At 42.4% G+C, this 20,300-nt stretch overlaps 1 protein-coding gene across 2 annotated transcripts; it reads left to right on the top strand.

Annotated features, from left to right (window-relative positions):
- Window positions 1–90: 90 nt before the first annotated feature.
- Window positions 91–6,486, top strand: tbce (tubulin folding cofactor E). 2 transcript variants are annotated; one of them, XM_063475606.1, is made up of 17 exons: window positions 91–163; window positions 352–465; window positions 1,385–1,469; window positions 1,570–1,734; window positions 2,287–2,372; window positions 2,511–2,610; window positions 2,685–2,787; window positions 3,163–3,239; window positions 3,351–3,443; window positions 4,092–4,156; window positions 4,268–4,332; window positions 4,893–5,045; window positions 5,228–5,366; window positions 5,463–5,531; window positions 5,625–5,684; window positions 5,783–5,874; window positions 6,022–6,486. In XM_063475606.1, exons 2-17 carry the CDS (start codon window positions 357–359, stop codon window positions 6,115–6,117), a joined length of 1,557 nt encoding a protein of 518 aa, XP_063331676.1. In that variant the 5' UTR covers window positions 91–163; window positions 352–356; the 3' UTR covers window positions 6,118–6,486. The 2 variants fall into 2 exon arrangements, with proteins under 2 accessions (XP_063331676.1, XP_063331677.1); XM_063475607.1 differs by having other exon boundaries at window positions 102–163; window positions 294–465.
- Window positions 6,487–20,300: the final 13,814 nt, after the last annotated feature.

Below are 20,300 nucleotides of genomic sequence, written 5' to 3'. Positions count from 1 at the left end.
TCAGTGAGTATATTTCCTTCGTGGTATAACTTCTTTTTAGAAAAAGGTTTGTGGGAAAACGGTACGACGTTGAAATAGGTCCCATCCGGTGACGCAGCTGGAGGATGTTTTGGTGGGAGCAGGCTGAGTGACTGTTCCACAGCAAACGCGACATTTATCAAAGGTGTGTATGATTTTACATTAAGTTTGCATTTTTCAAACATTACACGTTTCTCATTTTTCAGAAAGACACAATAAGCTATCCAGTGACATACCGGAAATGTGCAGTATTTACTTATTACACTTAAATGTAGCGTAAGCTGCTTCCTGTTGGAGAAGAACTGCAGAGTGGCTCTAGTTTTTTCCTCGTAGCTTCCATGGGAGTAGACGAGGCGGAGGTGCCGGTGGATGCGGTGGGTAAGCGGGTGTCCTGCGGCGGGGAGCGGGCCACAGTGCGCTACTTTGGACCTGTACCCCCCACAGCAGGTAGGACCCGGGTTGTACCTCTTACCCTCATCACGCATGGATGAACATCATAAACCGCGAACACACAGAGACAGTCAGTATGACAGAAGGACTTTGATCATGAAATGTTTACTATGAGCATCATACTGACTGCAGGCCTACTTGTTGTTCCTAGAGTATTTAAAAGTAGAATGGGAGGCAGAGCCTTCAGTTTTCAGGCCCCTCTTCTGTGGAACCAGCTTCCAGTTTGGATTCAGGAGACAGACACTATCTCTACTTTTAAGATTCAAACTTTCCTTTTTGCTAAAGCATATAGTTAGGGCTGGACCAGGTGACCCTGAATCCTCCCTTAGTTATGCTGCTGTAGGCTGCTGGGGGATTCCCATGATGCACTGGGTGTTTGTTTGTTTTTTGCTGACCTCATTTCTCTTCCCCTTTGTTATCAGGTCACTCCTCCAGTTAATCATTAGTAATTATTACACGATTATATTACTGTAGGTCTGTCTCCAATAGTGTTTTCTTCACCACCACCAGTTGCAGCAGATTACAGCCTGGTTCTGTCGGAGGTTTCTTCCTGTTAAAAGGGAGTTTTCCTTCCAACTGTCGCCAAGTGCTTGCTCATAGGGGTCATCAGGGCCCAGCTGCCTCACATTTGTCATTTAACATATGGATCAAACTTACATTTTGATTAAGAGTAAATATGGTTGACTGTTAGCAACAGCGTACCCAGACAAAGCCTGTGTCATTTCAAACCCAACAGACTGGACGCTGAGAGAGAGGAAGGCCGGGAGGGGGCGGGGCTTTTTCCTGTCCCCCTCTCTCGATACAATGTCCAGTCCGAGTACACGGATGAAATCACACCGATGAAGCAGATTTAACCACATGCTTGCATCACTGCATTGCCATTAGTATAGCTGTGTGTTTGTTTTGTGGTTTTTAGGTCTGTGGCTGGGTGTGGAGTGGGACAACCCCGACAGAGGCAAACATGACGGCAGCCACGAGGGAGTGCAGTATTTCACGTGCAGGTAAAGTGCTCAAGCGTGCTTTGCCTGCACGCGTCCTGTGAGATAATTATTTTATAAAGTCTTCTGTGAAAATGTCCTGATACGTTCCCTTTGTTCTCAGACACCCCACAGGAGGCTCCTTCGTCCGTCCGGCAAAGGTGAGCTTTGGAGTGGGCTATCTGACCGCTGTGCGACAGGCGTACAAGATCGACTCAGAGGAGGTGCTGAGTGAGGAGATCTCCATCTCCAGGAAGAAGCTCAAGTGGGGGAACATCAAGGAGCGTGGGTACGATGCTGTGTGGTCAGGAGAAGAGCGTCACACAGCTGTGTTTGTTTTCATTTATACTTTGCATGGCTGCTATTAGAGCGTAATATCATAAGGATGTTATCAGCTTCAGTTCTGTCGCCTGGTAGTTGTTGGTAGCATCCAGCTGCAGTAATGCATGTGTTATGATGATCAGCTGAGCTGCAGAGTCAGTGCTGATGAAGAGAGGAGGAAGATGAAAGTCACCTGAGACACAGCACACATGTCTAAGGTTTTATATAGTCAGACATCATAAAATCATCAGGTCTCATAACTAAGTAAACACAGCCTGAAATGAACAACAGCACCGAGTCATTACTGCCGTCTTTCTTTTTTAGTCCAGCCCTCTGGGGTTAGTTTGGTCCGTGTCTCAGGATATGTTTCGTGACACATCATCAGGTTCAGTCTTTGAGCTGTTCCCACAGTTACATGTGTGTGTCCACTCAGAAACAGAGTCACAGCCTTTGTGTTCACACAGTTTTCACTCCTGTTATAAACCTGCACACTTTGTATTGTGTGTCTGTGTGTGTGCAGTTTTGAGAGCCTTCCCTCAGTGCTGCTGAGCCGCTCTGACGTGAGCGGGTCTGGTGCCGATGGGGAAATCAGGACCACAACTCCCAGTATCCTTCTACACACGGTGCTGGATGCTTTACTGGCACTCAGGACGTGTGAGCTTCACAAAGCGTTCCCATTTCTCAGAGTCTGTCAGGTTGTGATTGCGAGCAGTGTGGATGTGACACCTTAACCACGCTGATCAGATGTGGAGTGGCTGGACCTGAGTGGGACTCTGTTGTCGTGCTGGGAGGATGTGGCCACCATCAGCCAGCAGCTGGACAGACTGGAAGGACTGCAGCTCAGGTGTGGGTGTGTGGGACGCGTTGTTTGGCCTCACTTTCCTTCCACTCAACATTGTATCGTGTTTCTGTCTTCAGTTACAACAGACTTCGTTTGCCCCCTGACCCCTCGGCTCTACGCCACGCTTTCTCAGCCCTCAAAGTCCTCGTGCTCAACGGCTGCCAGCTCACCTGGCCACAGGTACGCAGCACTATGGCACTTATATTTACTTTTGTGTTTCAGCTCCGGGGTAACATTCACATCAAACAGTAGACTAACTTAAAGTTTAAAGTAAAGAGAATTTAAAGCGTTCCCTCTTTTTCTGTTTCTCTAACACTCACATTGCTGCGTTCAGTCATTTTCTTTCTGTTATGTTTCTTTTCCTCTTACCGCTGAACCTGCTTCTGGCTCAAGTCTCTTCCTCTTCAAAGGGAGTTCTTCCTCCCCGCTGAGGCCAGATTCTCTTAAGTAGTGGATCGTCCGTTCTCATCATGGACAGTGTTGGGTCTTGAGATGATGAACTGCTTCTGTCTAAATGAAATCTCTTTTCCGCCTCTGATCATGCTTTCCTCTCAGATTCTGGAATGTGCTCCCATGTGGCCACAGCTGGAGGACCTGTGTGTGGAAGAAAACAGCATTACAGAGCTGCAGAGGTAACACTTTATCATCATCATCATCATCTTCTGTGTGCCCTGCTTTGCCTTTAGATGTGTGTGTTTTCACTCAAAGCCGCCTGAAACCAGCTGTGCTGTGTCTGTTTAAAGGCCTGAGGGACTGCTGCAGTCGCTGAAGAGTCTGAGTTTGTCCAGTAATCCTTTGGTGCAGGACAGCGTGCTCAGTTTATCTGCTCTGCCCAGGTACAGTACAAAGTGTCAGCCACGCGTCGATGTAATGTGCTGCACGTGTTTGTGTCCAGTGTGAGTTCATCCATGCAGAAACGTTTGCAGCTTCACTGTCAGTGAACCTGATGCTGAGCAGCATGTGTGCGTTTCTCTGACTGCTTTGGTTTCAAACTGCATGCATGAACACACGCAGTGAGGACTGCTCCGTCCTGCAGCAGCACGAGTGGGAAACATGCCATTTATTTTATGTAACATTTAAATATCAGAGAAAATGTTTCCGGTTCTATCACTGAGTCGGGTCATGTCTGTACATGTGTGCTGCGCTCAGGTGTGAACCCTGTCTGGCTGCTCTGTTTCTAGACTGCCATCCTCAGCCCTTTTATTGAACTGCAGTCCTCTGTATATTTAGCTAGCTAGCTCTAGCTCGTGTTAGAGCAGCATCTTGTCAAAATATATGGAAACAACTGTGTTGCTAAGCAACCCAGTGGATTTTACGCCGCCCCCTGCAGCTCTAGGTGGAAGTGGTGATCCCACACACCTCAAAAACCAGTACTTGATCTGATTTTAGAAGGGATTTTTACGGTGTTTGCACCATAGTCACAGTTTTCTATTTGTTGTTTAATAAAAGCAGCTGGAGTGAGTCTGGTGTGTTTCTCGTGGCAGGCTGGAGCAGCTGAATTTATCCAAGACCGGACTGTCTGTCATTCGGTTTGAAGATGCTGCCCCCGGTAACGACACCGTTTCCAGCCTAACAGCATCTGTTGTCCTTTTGTGTTTGGATGTGTAGAACAGCTTTCTGTGCGACTGCACACGTGTCAGTGACAGTCTCTGCTCTGCAGGGTCTCACACAGCCATGTATGCAGCGCTGAAGACTCTCAGCCTGGACCACAACAACATCACTGAGGTCAGTGTGTTCCTGCACCAACACACGGCTACGGATGGTTAACCAGAACGAACTGTGACCGACGTTCCACTGGAACAGAAACATCTGAAACATTATTCTGTGGTTACAAAACTAACAAACATCAAACATGCCAGAAATAACTTTAGCTTCAGTTCAGTGAAATGTGTTGCCATAGAAACGGTCAACAGCTGCGACTGTGTCTGTTTGTGTTGTTGTAACTGTTACAGTCGTACAAATACCAGGTTTGTTACACCGGTGTAAGTGTACTTCTGTAGACTAGAGTGAAGCCAGTCTGGGAACTGTGTGTCTAACACTGCAGTGCTGTGGGTGAAGGCTGCACCGTGACACACAGCAGCAGCTCGTCTGTTACAGGACTTCAGTGAGACTGTGTGTTTTATACAATCACACTGTTACATCCAGTGTGGGTGCTGAGGCTGTCTCCACGTTACGCGGGCTCGGTCGTGTCATTTTTGTTCTTCTGTTCAGCTTCATGATTGGACGTTTTTTTAAAATAAACTCTACGCCAGTTTAAAGGAAGTGTTTCTCTCTTTCTCACTTAGTGGATTGTGGTGAACGAGCTGGCCAAACTTCCCAGTTTGGTCCGGCTTTCTTGCCGTGGCAACAAGCTGGTGAGCGGGGATGGAAACCCGAAAACAGCCAATCAGATGCTGATCGCCAAACTGGGACAGCTGGTTGTGCTGAACGGCTGTGAGGTGAGCTCAATGTTTGTGAGGACTCTGCCGGTGCTTTGGAGACGTGCGGACGCTGTGTCCTGACACGTCTTCAGATCGCTGTGTGACCGTTCAGAGCGGCCGCAGAGCCCCGCCTCTTGTGTATGAGTCATGGGCAGCATGTCGGTGCTGTCCTGTGCTCAAGCTGCTGGGCTTTCCTTCAGATTTACGCTGACGACAGGAGGGGAGCGGAGCTCGACTACATCAAGATGTTTGGAGAGGAGTGGCTAAAGGCGGGTGGGCGGAGTCAGCCCAGCCCTCAGTTTGTCTATGAGCACCCTCGTTATCAGGCCCTTATCAGCAGTAAGTCACGCTGTGGGGTCAGATGACCTGAGACAGCTTCAGCTTTATTATTACTGACATGGTCTCAGTCACTAACTCCATGTTCCTGTTCTTCAGAGTATGGTGCTCCGGAGGAAGGTGAGCTGAAGAAGCCGGAGCCGTTTGCCCTGAAAAATCAGCTGTTAAGTAAGTCCCGCCCCTTTCTGCTGTCTGAGTGGCTCCACGAATGAACGTGAATCAAACATAATACAGACAGTTTCATTGTCCTTCCTTCATCAGAGATTACCTTTGTGTTTCCGGACGATGCTAACCGGAAACCACTGGAGAAGAAACTTCCAGGTACGAGCTCAAAGCCTCGACTCTCATTAGATTATCAGCGCTCTTATCTGTCTGTGGAGCTCTGCACATAAACAGTGTCATGTGTTTCTGTACTGTAGCCTCCATGGTTGTGCAGAAGGTGAAGGGCCTGCTGTACAGGCTGCTCAAGGTCCCTGCAGCAGATCTGAGGCTCACCTACACCAGCCCCAAGGTAGCACACTCAGTAAAGGCAGGAGCCCCTGTGGCCTTCATAGAGAGCAGCACACACGTTCACTGGTTTTCTTGTTGATGTGTTTGTGCCTCCATGTTCAGTCTGAACATGCCACTGTGGGACAGTAAAATGTTCTTGTTGTTATAGATGGTGGGGACAGAGTTCGAGATCGACAGTGACCTGAAAACACTGCAGTTTTACTCCATAGAGGATGGAGACCAGGTGCTGGTGCGCTGGTCCTGACCCAGTCCAGGTCTTGAAGACCCACAGGAGGAACAGAGGAGAGACTTGTTGAAACGAGATGGAGACTCACATGAGCTGCTTCTGTGCACAGCTGCACTCCACTGGATTTGTTGATGCCTCATTTCAAACATGGCAGACACATTTTATTTTTGTTGTGGTTCCTCTGACGCTGCATCGTCCTCAGAGGAGGTTAGCATTACAGGCAGAGATGCAGACTGAACCATGAAATGTTAGTGTGTGTGGTCTGTAAATGGAAACAGCAAAGTTAATACATTCCTACAGCGATGCTTAAAAATCAGAGGACAAACACTGAGTGAAGTGTTTCAGTCAGGCTCAGTGTCAGCTGTTAATAAACCACCATGATCCAGATCTTTATTAGTGTGAATGCTGATTAAACATTAACAGTACTGAGACTCTGTTTTTATTCTGCTCTCTCTCAGCACCGTTCATCCTCCTCTTTGGGACATGTTTAGAGTTTATTTATTTATACTGCACATTTAATTACAACAGGAACGTTGACCAAAGTGCTGCACAAGAATACAAAATACCAAGTTCAATAACTTATAATATTGATAACAAACATCAAATATGAATTAACAAATAACTCTCATGCAGTATTAAAAGCCAGTAAATACAAATGTGTTTTAAGATAAGATTTAAAAAGATTGACAGTAGGAGCCTGTCTGATGTGTAGGGGCAAATTATTCCACAGCTTAGGCGCTACGACTGCAAATGCTCGATCGCCTCTATGAACCAGCCTCGAGCTTGGTACGACTAAAAGCAAAAGATCACTTGATCTAAGAGATCTAAAGGAGGTCAGACAAATACCCGGGAGCCTGTCCATTCAGGGCTTTGTAAGTCAACAATAACATTTTAAAGTTAACTCTGAAGTGGACAGGGAGCCAATGAAGAGAGGCGAGCACCGGGGAAATGTGTTCACACCTTTTAGTACGTGTCAGAAGACGAGCTGCAGCATTCTGGACCAACTACAGTCTTGCCAGGCAGGTCTGGCTAACTCCAGCATATAAGGAGTTACAATAGTCCAGCTGGGATGTAATAAAAGCATCAATCGCCCGTTCAAAGTTTTTAAAAGATAAAATGATCTCACCTTAGATAAAAGCCTCAGTTTGAAGAAAGACCGCTGTACGACTGAGCTAATCTGTTTTTCAAAGGTGAACTTGCTGTCAAATATAGCCCGCAAATTTTTGGCATGCGATTTGATAAAAGGCTAAAGGTTAAAATTAGAGGTGCTGGGATTGCCACGTGGTCCAAAAATTATCACTTCGGTTTTGTTCTCATTGAAGTTAAGGAAGTTAGAGGCCATCCAGGATTTAACTTCACCGAGACGCTGAAGAAAGTGTTCTAGTGAGGCAGGACTGTTTCCCTTCAGTTGAAGATAGATCTGAGTATCATCGGCATATGAATGAAAACAAATGTTGTATTTTCTAAAAATTAGACCTAGAGACATGTGTGCTTGTGTTTTTGGCATTTCTAACTTAGAGGTTTTTTAAATATTCTACTTTATTCAGCATAAATGTATAATGTATCTAAATGGGGAGACTCTTCACTTCTACTGGTTCCACATACATTCACCTACAGACAACACTCAGCCTTTAAAACCCTGAATCGGGGTGGATTCGTCTTCAGCAGACGGGTGGGTGCAGCTGGAGTCAGCTGATGACTTTTAGATTCATCTTCTCTGATTGGATGATCAGAGCTGACACCATGTACCTGTCTGTAGTGGATCCGCCCACATGTCATCAAAGCTCATTTAATGTCTGTGTGGTTATCTGCACACTAACCCACAGTCTGAAAAGATTAAAAACTATTTTACTGTTCGTATGATGCCAGTTCTGCCCTTTCTCTGTGTCTCACACACAGAGACATATTCAGCTACTTTCCACCTGTGAACTTCAGCATTCAACAGTCCTGCACACATTCACTGTGTTTCAGTTCATACCAAAGGTTTGGTTGTTGACATGTTAACAGAATAAGTTCAGATTCTCTTAAAAATAATAACACTAATATGTTAATGACTTTTTGAGAACCCCAGCACAGACACATCTGAGGGATAAATATTCTTTAATCATAGATGAATTCAAGCAGAAATATCGATGAAAGCAGCCTATCCCAGCTGTCTCAGTGTGAGAGGAGGCTACAGCCTGGACAGGTCCCAGTCTGTCACAGGGCTGACACACAGACAACCATCCACACCCACAGCTGTGGGCAGTTAGCTAACCCCACTAACCAACCCAAGTCCCTTTTCCCATTTAAAGACACTGATGATAAAAGATTAGATCGCTGATGTGCACAGAATTTGTATCTTAGGATGAAACAATAAATAAACTGTACTTCACACTTGCATTAGTATGAGCAACCATTAATGAATGAAACTCTAAAGTTATGCAGACATTTTTGATCTAAACAGTGATTTTTCTTCATGCATTCATTTATGATAATAGTGTTTTATGTTCAGTCAGTAGACCTCTGTTCCTAAATGGACCTGTGAGGATTTGGCAAACATAAACTTCCTCTTAATTATACACAGATCAGCAGGATGCTCAGTCAGGATGCTCCTTTTATTAATATTCTTAACTCAAAAACACTGTTGGGAACTTTTTTAAATTCACTGAATTCTGTTTGCGTATGTTCTCCTTCACGACTGTTAAACTTAGAAAAACCACATAACTGACATTATTCCTCTCCTTGTGGACAGATGTAACATGGTGGACTAATATACTGACTCATCCCCATGTTTGCTGTGGACTGGTTTGTTTGTGTGTCACAGTTGCTGGTTTGGATTAACTGAAGGCAGATGTGTTTGATTGCACTGATGTGCGCCTCTGCTTACAGCCCACACGGCAAACACTGCTGTGCAGGTGTGTCATATGGTCACATCCTTTAAATGTGTTTATGATGGACAGTTTGCTGTGTTAATACATAATTATACAGCTACAGTTGTATAATTAGCCTTTATCAAAAATTGAAAGAACAATTATATGTCAAGGCTGGCTGTGTGCCTTTCAAAGTGACACTAAATAACAGAACTCAGGCACATCAGGGAATAATCCAAAAGGCGGTTTTATTAAACAAAAGCAACATACAAAATCTCCCTAACCCATACTACATAACCTAAAAAGAAACATAGTGGAAACAAAGGGACACTTAGAAGCACAAGAAAACAATATTATACTGAAAGGGCAAGAGACACAGCCCAAACATAATCAACAAGTAAAACTCCAAAAGAACAAGTCATCCCACATAGCAGACGAGTCTGGACCGGATCTGGTGTCAAGCTGGCACTGCTGGCTGACTTCTGGCGTGGTAAGTGGTATGTCATCCAGATATGGGCCAGGCCTGGCATAGATGGCACTGTTTATGTGATGGCATGCCATATCTGTCCCGATTGTGGTTTGGTTTGTGGCCCAGGCTCATAGAAAACAGGTCTGGCCCGGATCCAGCATCAAGCTGGCACTTCTGACTGACTGGTGTCATGGCAGGGTGTATGTCAACCAGATGTGGGCCAGGTCTGGCAATGATGGCAATATTTATGTTCCTATTTTCCTATTTTAGTTAGAAGATCCAAATGCCATGTTGCAATACTGTACTGCTATGGTGGCCAACGTTTCAAATGCAGGTTTGTCAAGTTTGTGAGTGTACACTTTATCCAAAACCTAGTGAGGGTTTACTCATATTTGCCACTGGGTGGCTGTAGCTCAGGAGGTAGAGCAGGTCACCTACTGATCGGAAGGCTAGTGGTTTTATCCCTGGCTCCTCCAGTCTGCATGTCAAGAGTGTGAATGCAGTTAGGAAGCACTCAGTTTAGAGAAAGTGTGTGATTGGGTGAATGTGACATGTTGTATAAAGCACTTTGAGTAATCTGGGAGAGTAGAAAGCGCTATATAAGAATCAGTCCATTCACTGTCTGAACAGAGTTTGGTCATGTTACTTTTGCACTGTTATGTTCCAACACATGTTGTTATTACATGGCTTGATTAAGGTACACATTAGGCTGACATCTGGGGCCAGAGCTGAAACTGTTGTGAGCCAGCACAGGGCCAGCAGTGTGTCTGCAACTGGCCTTGTGCTGGCCCATGTGTGGGCCACCTCTGGCAAACCAGATCTGGGCCACCAAAGGGCCGTCATTCTTTGCGGTACACAGGCCATGTGTAAGCACATTGTGTGGGACAGATCCGGGCCATTCCAATTTTGCTATGTGGGATGAATTATGGAAAAATGGAAAAATCATAAAACTGAAAATGAACATAAAGTAAAATGTACTGAAAAGAACATCAGTATGGCCATCATTATTTGCTTGGAAAGTCTAAAGTTCCATGGCTTTGAACAGCCAGAGAACGCATTGCCCAGCTTAGAGCGACTAAAAGTAACTTCTTTTAACATTCTGTCATTCTGCTTCTATATCAAACATCCACTAAAAATAGTCATTTGAAAAAAAACAAATATTCACCATTTTTCAGCAGTTTGGGTTCCTCTGTTTATAGCAATTAACCCAAGTTTTAGAATAAAATAGAATACCTTTATTGTCACTATACAGTTGTACAGTGAGATACAGAGCATCTCCTACTCAGTGCAAACATGCTGGGGGGGTGGCTCTATCCGCCTTAGTGCAGCTGCCGTACCATACTGTGATGCAATAACTTAGCAGGCTCTCAATGGGCGAGTGGTGGAAGGTCAGCAGAGGATGTTTGGGATGATTGTATTAAAGGCTGAGCTGTAGTCCACGAAGAGCATTCTGGCATAGCTCTGCCGCTGTTCCAGGTGACTCAGCACCGAGTGGAGGGCGATGCCGTCTTCTGTGGATCTGTTTGCGCGGTATGCAAACTGGTGGGGGGGCGAATTCTGGGGGGAGGTAATCCTTGGTGTGCTGAAGGATTAGTCTCTCAAAGCATTTCATGATTACCGGTGTGAGGGCCACAGGGCAATAATAGTTCAGGCTGGTGATGGGAGACTTCTTTGGCACTGGGATGATTGTGGCTGATTTTAGACAGGATGGGATGGCTGCTTCATCCAGTGAGAGGTTGAAGATTCTGGTGAAGATGTGGGTGAGCTGGTGGCCACATGCTCTTAGCACTTTACCACGTATTCCGTCAGGACCGGCCGCCTTCCTGGGGTTCACTGCTAGGAACACACATCTGACATTGTGCTCTGTTACAGTGAATGGAGCGGTGCAGGAACCAGGTGAGGATGAGGATGGGAGCAGGGTTGAGGCAGATGAATGCTGCTGTTGTGGTGTTTCAAAGCGGGCGAAGAAGCTGTTTATCCTCTGCTAGCTGCACACTCAGGTTTTCTGTTTTCACAGTTTTGCCTCTGTGGTTTATGTTGTCTATTATTCCATGCCACACCTCTCGTGTGTTGTTGCTGGACAGGTGGGACCCCTTTTCAGGTCAGCTCGAGCAGCCCTGTACAGAGCTTTGTCACCTGACCTAAAGGCGGCATCGTGGGCTTTGAGGAGTGTACAGACCTCGCTGGTCATCCAGGGTTTGTGGTTTGGGAAAACCCGAATGCTTTTGTCCACAGTCACATTTGCAATACAGAACTTGATATAGTCCAGTACTGATCCTGTGAAAGTTTCTAATGCAATATATTATACTTTACCAATGTAACACTGCATGCCAAATCAATTTTGAAAATATCTGAATTCTGTATTGAAAAATGCAGGTTTCTTTCAGAATTTATTTTTATGTTATCAAAAATGTATTAAAAGTACAAGCACGAAAAATTACAAGAATGCAATAAAAAACATAGCCAAACAAGCTTAATTTACAGTTTGAAATACAGAACATAATAAAAATATATAAATAACTACCTATTAATCCCCATATCCAAGTATCAAGAAGTGTAAAAACAAATTACATTCCTTCCTCAGTTTCTATTAATAAGACTTAAATTTACATGAAATTATTCAAAATTATATACATTATTCATAAGGTGACAAAGAATTCAAAACCAACACGAAGAATGTCTTGACGTATGCTCAATAATCCAGGTAATTAAATCCCTAAAGTTTGATTCTGTTCATCTGGATGTAGCATTTTCAATGGGAGAAAAGTTTCGTCACTCATCCAAGTGACTTCTGCGGTCTCAGCTGACTGCAGGTTTCCCCAATCTTATAAACAGTACATTGCATTTTCAGTCATTATGCAATGTACTGCAAAAAACTTTTTTTGCCTTGACAACATACATTCGTCTTCATTTCAAATAAGTGGTTATTTTTCACACAGAGAGCAATACCATTCTCCAGTCTCTGCTGTCCAAAACTGCTCTGTATTCATCTGGAGGCACTGTGTGTGAAACCACTTTAAATAGCTCTCATGTTGGAACAAAGCAATTGTATAAAATGAAGTGAGGGAATGGAGCTATAAATAGATTAATATGGAGATATGAAAATAAACTTATATATAGACATAGGAACACAAGTTTTAACATTAATGTTTCTGGGATATAATAAACAATATAAGCATACAGGTGTCTAAGCAAACATTGTGGTATACAAACTGAGAGAGTGCAGTGAGTCATGTTTATTCCTGTTCAATGTGTGTCTGACACAAGTGGATGAATTAAAAAGTCTGACAGCAGGAGCAACAGACAATGCCTCCCTGATGACTTTCTGTTTACACCTTTTTCTTTGATGCCTGTATCCCAGCTTGAAGAGTCCTGGACCCTTTTTGTAGTCAGTGGGTGTGTGGGCAGACAACTCTGGTTTGTCACCCAGTTGGATTTCCTGGTATGTGTAAGATGGCACTATCTACAAATCAGGACACATCAACTGTGATATTAAAAAAATGACATGATGACATAGTCCCTGGTCAGTTTACCGAGCATTTCTCAGTTTTGTTCTTTATAGTTCTGTTCATCATATCATTGTTTGTGAGTCCTGGATTGTTTGATGATATGTTTACATTATGTATTCTTTTGTTTTCAGTTCCATATTGCTTTTTAGTGTAGTTCTTCTTCAGCGTTCCACAAGTGGATGGAACACTTGTGAAAACACTCCAGTGTTAAAGCCAGACTTGTCTTCATGTCTGTTTACGGTTTTGTCTGTGTCAAGCTCGTGTGTCTTAGTCTGGGTTTTAGTTTGGTGGCCTCTTGTCTCTTTCTTGTGTTGAGTCTTACTTCCACTGTCTTCTTATTCCCAATGCATCCCTGCTGTGTTACGCAGCTGTCTCCAATTCCCCTGATCGCCGTCCTATTTATATATTTTGCCAATCTCCCGGTCTGAAGTACATTATTCTATTCTATTTATACAGCACCAAATCACAACAACAGTCACCTCAAGGCGCTTTATATTGTAAGTTAGATCTTACAATTATACATACAGAGAAAAACCCAACAATCATATCACACCCTATCAGCAAGCACTTTGGCGACAGTGGGAAGGAAAAACTCCCTTTTAACAGGAAGAAACCTCCAGCAGAACCAGGCTCAGGGAGGGGCGGGGCCATCTGCTGCGACAGGATAAATACATGCTGTGGAAGAGAGCCAGAGATTAATAACAAGTATGATTCAATGCAGAGAGGTCTGTTAACACATGGTGATTGAGAAAGGTGACTGGAAAGGAAAAACTCAATGCATCATGGGAATCCCCGGCAGCCTACACCTATTGCAGCATAACTAAGGGAGGATTCAGGGTCACCTGGTCCAGCCCTAACTATATGCTTTAGCAAAAAGGAAAGTTTGAAGCCTAATCTTAAAAGTAGAGATAGTGTCTGTCTCCTGTAATATTTAAAGAAATTAGGTCACTGCTGAACTGTATATAACCATCATCCTTAACATTACATTAATTATCATTTCATCAAAGTGTTTATTGAAGCTGCTGGCATTATGTTATAAGTTATATTATAGGGGTTATCATAATCAAATATTAACATGTTTATTACAGGTGCGGTTATAACTACTTTAAAATGATTGAGTTAATATATATATATATATATATATCATAACTCAGAGCCTGAGTATATGGTTACAGTAAAATAGTAGCTGAGCAAAGGCCTGAATGTATTCAGCTTCTTGTGGTATTTGAGTTTGCTTAGTTACAGGTGACGAAAGGATATCCAGTCCATGGGGACCTCAAAGGCCTGAGATCTTCACCATATTTGGATGGATGGGGAACTTCTGTGTCTGCAGTTATCTCTTAAAATACATGGATGTTTTGTACATGCAAATTATGTGCTTCTAAACGCAAGAAGGGGCGTTACAATACCCTGATGTTATAAAAGCAATCTAGAGTGTATTTTGGGTAGAGATGTACAACTGATGTTTTGCAGTTTGCACCTCTCCACGCTGCGTGCATTCATTAAAATCAATTGTTTGACCGACCTCTTCTGGACCATTATTGTTTTACTCTCGTCCTCAATTTCGGACCCGTAACATTTGGTGCATTGGCCGAGGGTTGAGAGAGGGAGAAAGTTGGAGATTGAGACCGAGAGGGTCCGAGGTGCTCAAACGGGCAGACACCAGTCAGTGGTCGAAGTGAGTGGACATAAGCCGGCTTATCTAAAGGTAAGGCACTACCTGTTGAATTATTTCCAAACTGTGCCAGATTGACGATTACAAAATTGAAAGTCTACTCACTGAAAATTACTGGTAAAGGTCTGTTTTGATTTTGGTGAAAATCTCATGAGAATTGAAGTTGAACTAATGATAATGTAAGGTTAAGTGACAGTACTGATTAAAGGAAATGCAGTTGGACTGCTAAGGAAAGAGAATTTAAAGTAGTTGGACTACTAAATAGGAATAGGTAAAAGTAACGGAAATAGGAAAAGGACAAGTTAAAGTAGTTGGACTACTGAATTTAGGATATAGGTCATTTGAAATCTGTATATGGTCATACAGTTATAATTGAATATAAAGCTGGGCTTGGACATCAGTAAAGTCGGTTTGGTGGTTTCATAGGATGTCTTTAAAAACATAATTAAATTTATGTAGAACGGAACTGTGGGATGTTCTAAGAAGCGCATTTCTCGGAGGTGACGCTCCAAATTTCCTGGGGACGCTTGGGATTTTCCTTTGGAAGGGATAGTCCGATTGGCGATCGTGGAGAACTTGGGAACCTCCAAAATAGCTAGTGGTTGGACCACTTTACCGTTTGGAACGGTACTTGCGCTTTTTTGGGTAGCAAAGGTTGGACCTTGGGCGTTGGACGCTTTTAAATTGACTTAGGAACTTTAGCAATTAGACCAGATACAGGTTGGACCTGATACTGTCATTGATTATCAAAAACTTGGAGTTTGTCCCTTGGAGGGTTAATTCAAATTTTGTCTAAATTATGTAGGTTGTGCAATTTAAGGCCTTGTAAATATTATTTAATTTATCAGACGTCTCTGTGTTATAATTTCTATGTTTGTATATAGGCTCTGTCTGCCACGGGCGCTGCAGCAGGCTGGTTATTTTGAGAGTGTGTCTGTGTCTATGTAAATGAGATGCCTGTGACTTATTTAGAGTGACATTTCCTGTTTACTAATGAGTGGCTAATGACTGACTGCAGAGCCTGGGTGAAGGACGACGTATATTGGTGTTTTAAGGGAAGAATTGCTTTTATTTCTACTTTGTTGGCATTACGGTTGTTAAATACGATGATTACTTTATGATAGATGTCTGTCTCATTTTGCATGTGTGCGATTGGCTTTCAAATGTAGTTTTGTAATGTAACCTGTACACTCCATGGAGGAAACAGACCATGGAGTTTTGGAAGACGATAGCAGAGATATGACTGGCTTTACGTTTAGTCTTGTGTTGACTCCAATTACGGATGGTCAGACAGGGCTGGTTGAAACAGAGGTGCGTGTTTGCTGTGAAATAGGGGCCACTGACCATGACTCAAAACACAAAGGCTGTGAGATTAAAAATTACTGTGAGTAACGGTTTGACTTTTGACTAGGGAAATAATATGCTTGCTTTTGGGGCTATGAAGATATTTGACCTTGAGTGATGTTATGAGAGGTTGAGTTTGTTTTTCTGTTTAAAAACACATAAGTATATGCACTTAGTACACCCACTCAAGAAATGATTGTGTGACTGATGCTACAAAACTGACCTAAAGAATGGTGATGTGTGTGGAGAAGTGTTAGTTGTCCTGATGTGTGAAAGAGCGCTATTAAAATGTGTGTGAGTGAAAATCAGGCTATTGTTTGTAGATAAAGATTTAGTAGAATTACTGATTATTTGTAGACTGTGAAATTAAAAGAAGTCTCTGCAGCAGCTGTAGTAACAGGAAACCGTGTGTGTGTGTCTGGGACAGGAAATGCATGCCCATAAAAGGGAAGCTCTCGGTGACAAGTGTGCACCCAGAGTAGAGAGAGAGATTTAACTCTGGGCAGATGAAGCAAAAGGGAGGTTTTAAGATAAAAATGAATATGATACTAATTATATGCTTTAGTGTGCCAATACAGGTGGACTCTCTCAACTTTGCAACCTTGAGTTCAGCAGCAGAAAAGTAGATTAAAAGGATTGGGAGAAAATAAGCCAGTCTTTGGCTCGAAATTGTGCAGCTTGAGCTCTCACTTTGTCCTTGACCCCGAGAAGAAACGCAAAGGACAGTCAATTTCCTGATGAAGACCGATAGAACATCGTGGACGTGAAGAAGTAACGGAAGCTAAAAGACAGTGCAGGCGAAAGCAGTAACACTGACAACGACTGATGAGTCCAGCAGCATGGAAGAAAGCACGTGATGCAACATGCATGCTGGTGAAGAACAGCGTGATATGTCTGCTTGAAGGCACTGACTGTCATATTTGCCAAGCCTGGAGCAATCTTGGAAGAAAAGACTGAAAAGATGGATGGAGAAGAAAACACAGCAAATGAAAATAAGACTGAAGGAAGAGGAAATACTGAAAGATCAAAACAGAGAAGAAACACACTGTGTTTGCTGGAGCTCTGAAGCCCGAACAGGACACTGTGAATGAAAAGGACCAGTGAGAGATGAAGCTGGACGAGTTTGACTGCGAGAAGATAGGAGAGGATTGGATTGAAATTGAACCCTGAACTTGTGAATGTTTAGGGATGTCCACCACAGCACAACAAAGAGGTAAACAATACAAAAGGAAAAGATAATCAAAATAACTGACAATTATATTAATGAATAGAAAACACACATATATAAATTGTTACATGTGAGATTATTTGTGAAACGAATCAGAAGTGAGATAGTTTGAATGTAGAGCTCAGTGAAAAGATGCATTAATTAAATATGAATACATGAAAATGCAATAAATACATAAGGATGCAATGAAGAAGCAGCTTACACTCATGCAATGAAGAAACTGCTTACACTTAATTAAGATGATCACCTGGCATGCAATGAAGAAAACAGCTTACACTGCATTTACATGACCACATAACGCAAGGAAGAACACGCTTACATACATGGCATAATTGGTATTTTTGACTAGAAAAAGAGAAATGGGTCGTTTAGGCACCTGTGATAATAATGCAAATGTCTTAGTTTGTTATTTTTAGGAGCAAAGCAGACCCGGACCAACTCTCAAGATCCAGCAGTTGGAAGAAAATTGTAGGTTAACGCCAATGGATATGTTAAGGCAAGTTTCTGGTTGAATTGTTGAGAGAATAATGTGTGCATGAACCTGGAAAACAGGCCCTAGCTCCTGGCTGAAGATTAGGAGTGCTTATTTAAGGTGGGAAATTAAAATAGAGGGTTAGTAATTCGGGGAAAGAAAAAACTGACTGCTTAACTGGAGAATTGGGAAGGAGTTTGAAAGACTGCGAAGCCATAGATGCATAAATAACACACACAAACAGAAAATGCATTAACTCTAAAAAGACAAGCTCATGAAGTTTAATGCATAGAGACATTGAATAAACCTGGCTAAGAACATAAGCATATGCAATGAAGATCTGCTTGCTGCTTGTATGAGTGAGAGAATGGTGTGAATGGTTAATAAAATTGATGGAAAGATTTAAAAAGATGGAAGAAACACAAGAAAAGTATTAACGCAGTTTTAAAAGAGTGCCTTAGGAGTGCTCTCGTACTGATTGATAAAAGTAGGCGATTAGTATAGAAAGAAAATGAAAATAATTGAATAATGTGATAAGGTTTAAACATGTATTTATCTTGTGACTGAGTATGAAAATTAGTTGGAGAGCTAATGTGAGTGATGACAGAGGAGCTTGCTGTGTGTGTGTGATTGAGGCCTTGAGGAAAGGAAGCAAAGTAGACTGTTACGAGGTGAAAATTTGATTAAGAGATTTATAAATTAGTGTTGACATATTGTGAGAACGTGCTTATATGTTTGGTTGAATGCGAGTTTGCTAAAGTGCTTAAAGGGGGATATTGTGTACGAAACGGTGTAGCTTTTTACGTTTTGGGTGTGTTCTATGGCTGAAATTTAAGATTGTTGAAGAAAGAAAATGAAAATAATTGAATAATGTGATAAGCACTCAGTTTTAATAAACATGGACATGTTTAAGGGGTTTTGTAACAGTGCACTTATAAAGAAAAAACCTGCCAGGTGATTTTGTTTTGTACTTTGATGAGCTAATACTCAGCTCTCTTTTTTTCTCATTTTTGTTCTAAGCAGGCCTGCAAAAGACAATGAATAACGGCGCCGACAATAGTCTCAGGAAAACAAAAAGTAAGGTGACCTTTTCCGAATTACAATGGGTCAGATTGTGGGTCCCTGTCTAAGAGGATTGCAGTGAGCCAATCCAGTCCAAAAGTATAAAGAACTATTTTCTTAAGAGACAACAAAAAAGAAAATGAGTATATAAATAAACTGAGTTTGCTGAAGGTGGTAAATCTGATTATTCGTGCGGAAGTCTACCAATACCCGATGTTAATGCGTGTGAGTGAATGTGTGGGTGAATGGACGGACCAGGCAGACCATAGGTTGGACCGACTGGACACTGACAAAAGACTGGACTAAGGTTGGACACATGACTGATAATTGTATGTTTTAAGTTTTGTTTTATAACACAGGTTGGATCATAAGTGGAGAAAGTGAGTATAAAAGGTGATGTTCTGGTTAACACACAGGCTTTTGTTTATAGGACGTTTCAAGGATGCAGGCTGTGGATGGAGCCAAGAAGGGATTTTGACATGATGATTAATTTGATTTCATTCCTTAAACACAGGTTTGAAGGCCCGGAGCAACTATACCTAATATGATATGATTAACTTTTCTTTTAATTCCCTAACCTGAGTGAAGGATTTTGAGTTTGTAACACATGAGATGTGTCACAAAAAGGGGGGTCTTAATATATGCGATTAGCTACATGAAATGTGCTCTTTTAGGGTTACTAAGCAAATGTCTACGTGACTTTTACCTAACAACCTTTGTGATGATAAACTTGTTTACCGACTTGCTCTTTTGTAGAACATACAGACTTAGAAAAGGGGAACTTCAGCTCTGAGTTTTGAGAATAACTCTGTTAAGTTGACAGGAAACACGACGGAACAGCCATATAGGGCAAATGTATTAGAGCTTGTAATTAAATGTGGGACTTGAAAAGAGGAAGAAAATTTGGTACAGGACGTACTTGAGATGATCAGATGAGAGAAGGAGAAGGTCAGGAATAGTTTAAAGATTGAGAAATTAAATGGGGTGAAAGGGGGGTGTAGCAAGTAGATTCAGGGCAGTTCACAGCCCGGCGTACACGCAAGGTGCTGTCACACAGCTTAAGTTATTTGGTTGATTTATTTTATGACAAAATAATAAGGAAATATTAAAAATATACAACACGTTGAGGAGATCTCTTTTGTTATATTTTAGTGTTTAACATGAAAGATGCCTCTCTGGAGCTTCTCTCCCGCCAAAGACCCTTATCCATAGAGACTATGTCAGCTCCCAAACAGACAACAACAAACCAAGATTAGCAATAAACAATCTAAATATAAATGATAATAAATAAAGAACAATACAGAATCCAGATCTGAACCGAAGAATAAAATAGTGAAATGTGGATTATTAAATATTAAGTATTTCTCTTCAAAAGTCTCTGTTAGCTGACGCCAAGCGGTTGCAGCAGATGGCTGCCCGTACCTGAGCATGGTTCTGCCGGAGGTTTCTTCCTGTTAAAAGGGAGTTTTTGCTTACCACTGTTGCCAAAGTGCTTGCTCAATAGGGGGTCACAAGATTGTTGGGTTTTTATTTGTATATATGAAATATTTTAAGGTGTATGGGCTCATTATGTTGTTTTATGTACTTTAA

The sequence above is a fragment of the Pelmatolapia mariae genome, linkage group LG6 (assembly GCF_036321145.2).
Source record: "Pelmatolapia mariae isolate MD_Pm_ZW linkage group LG6, Pm_UMD_F_2, whole genome shotgun sequence".
In the NCBI taxonomy this organism is placed as follows: domain Eukaryota; kingdom Metazoa; phylum Chordata; class Actinopteri; order Cichliformes; family Cichlidae; genus Pelmatolapia; species Pelmatolapia mariae.
Note: the sequence above shows the minus strand (reverse complement) of the source record. Positions and strands in the feature narration are given on the sequence as shown.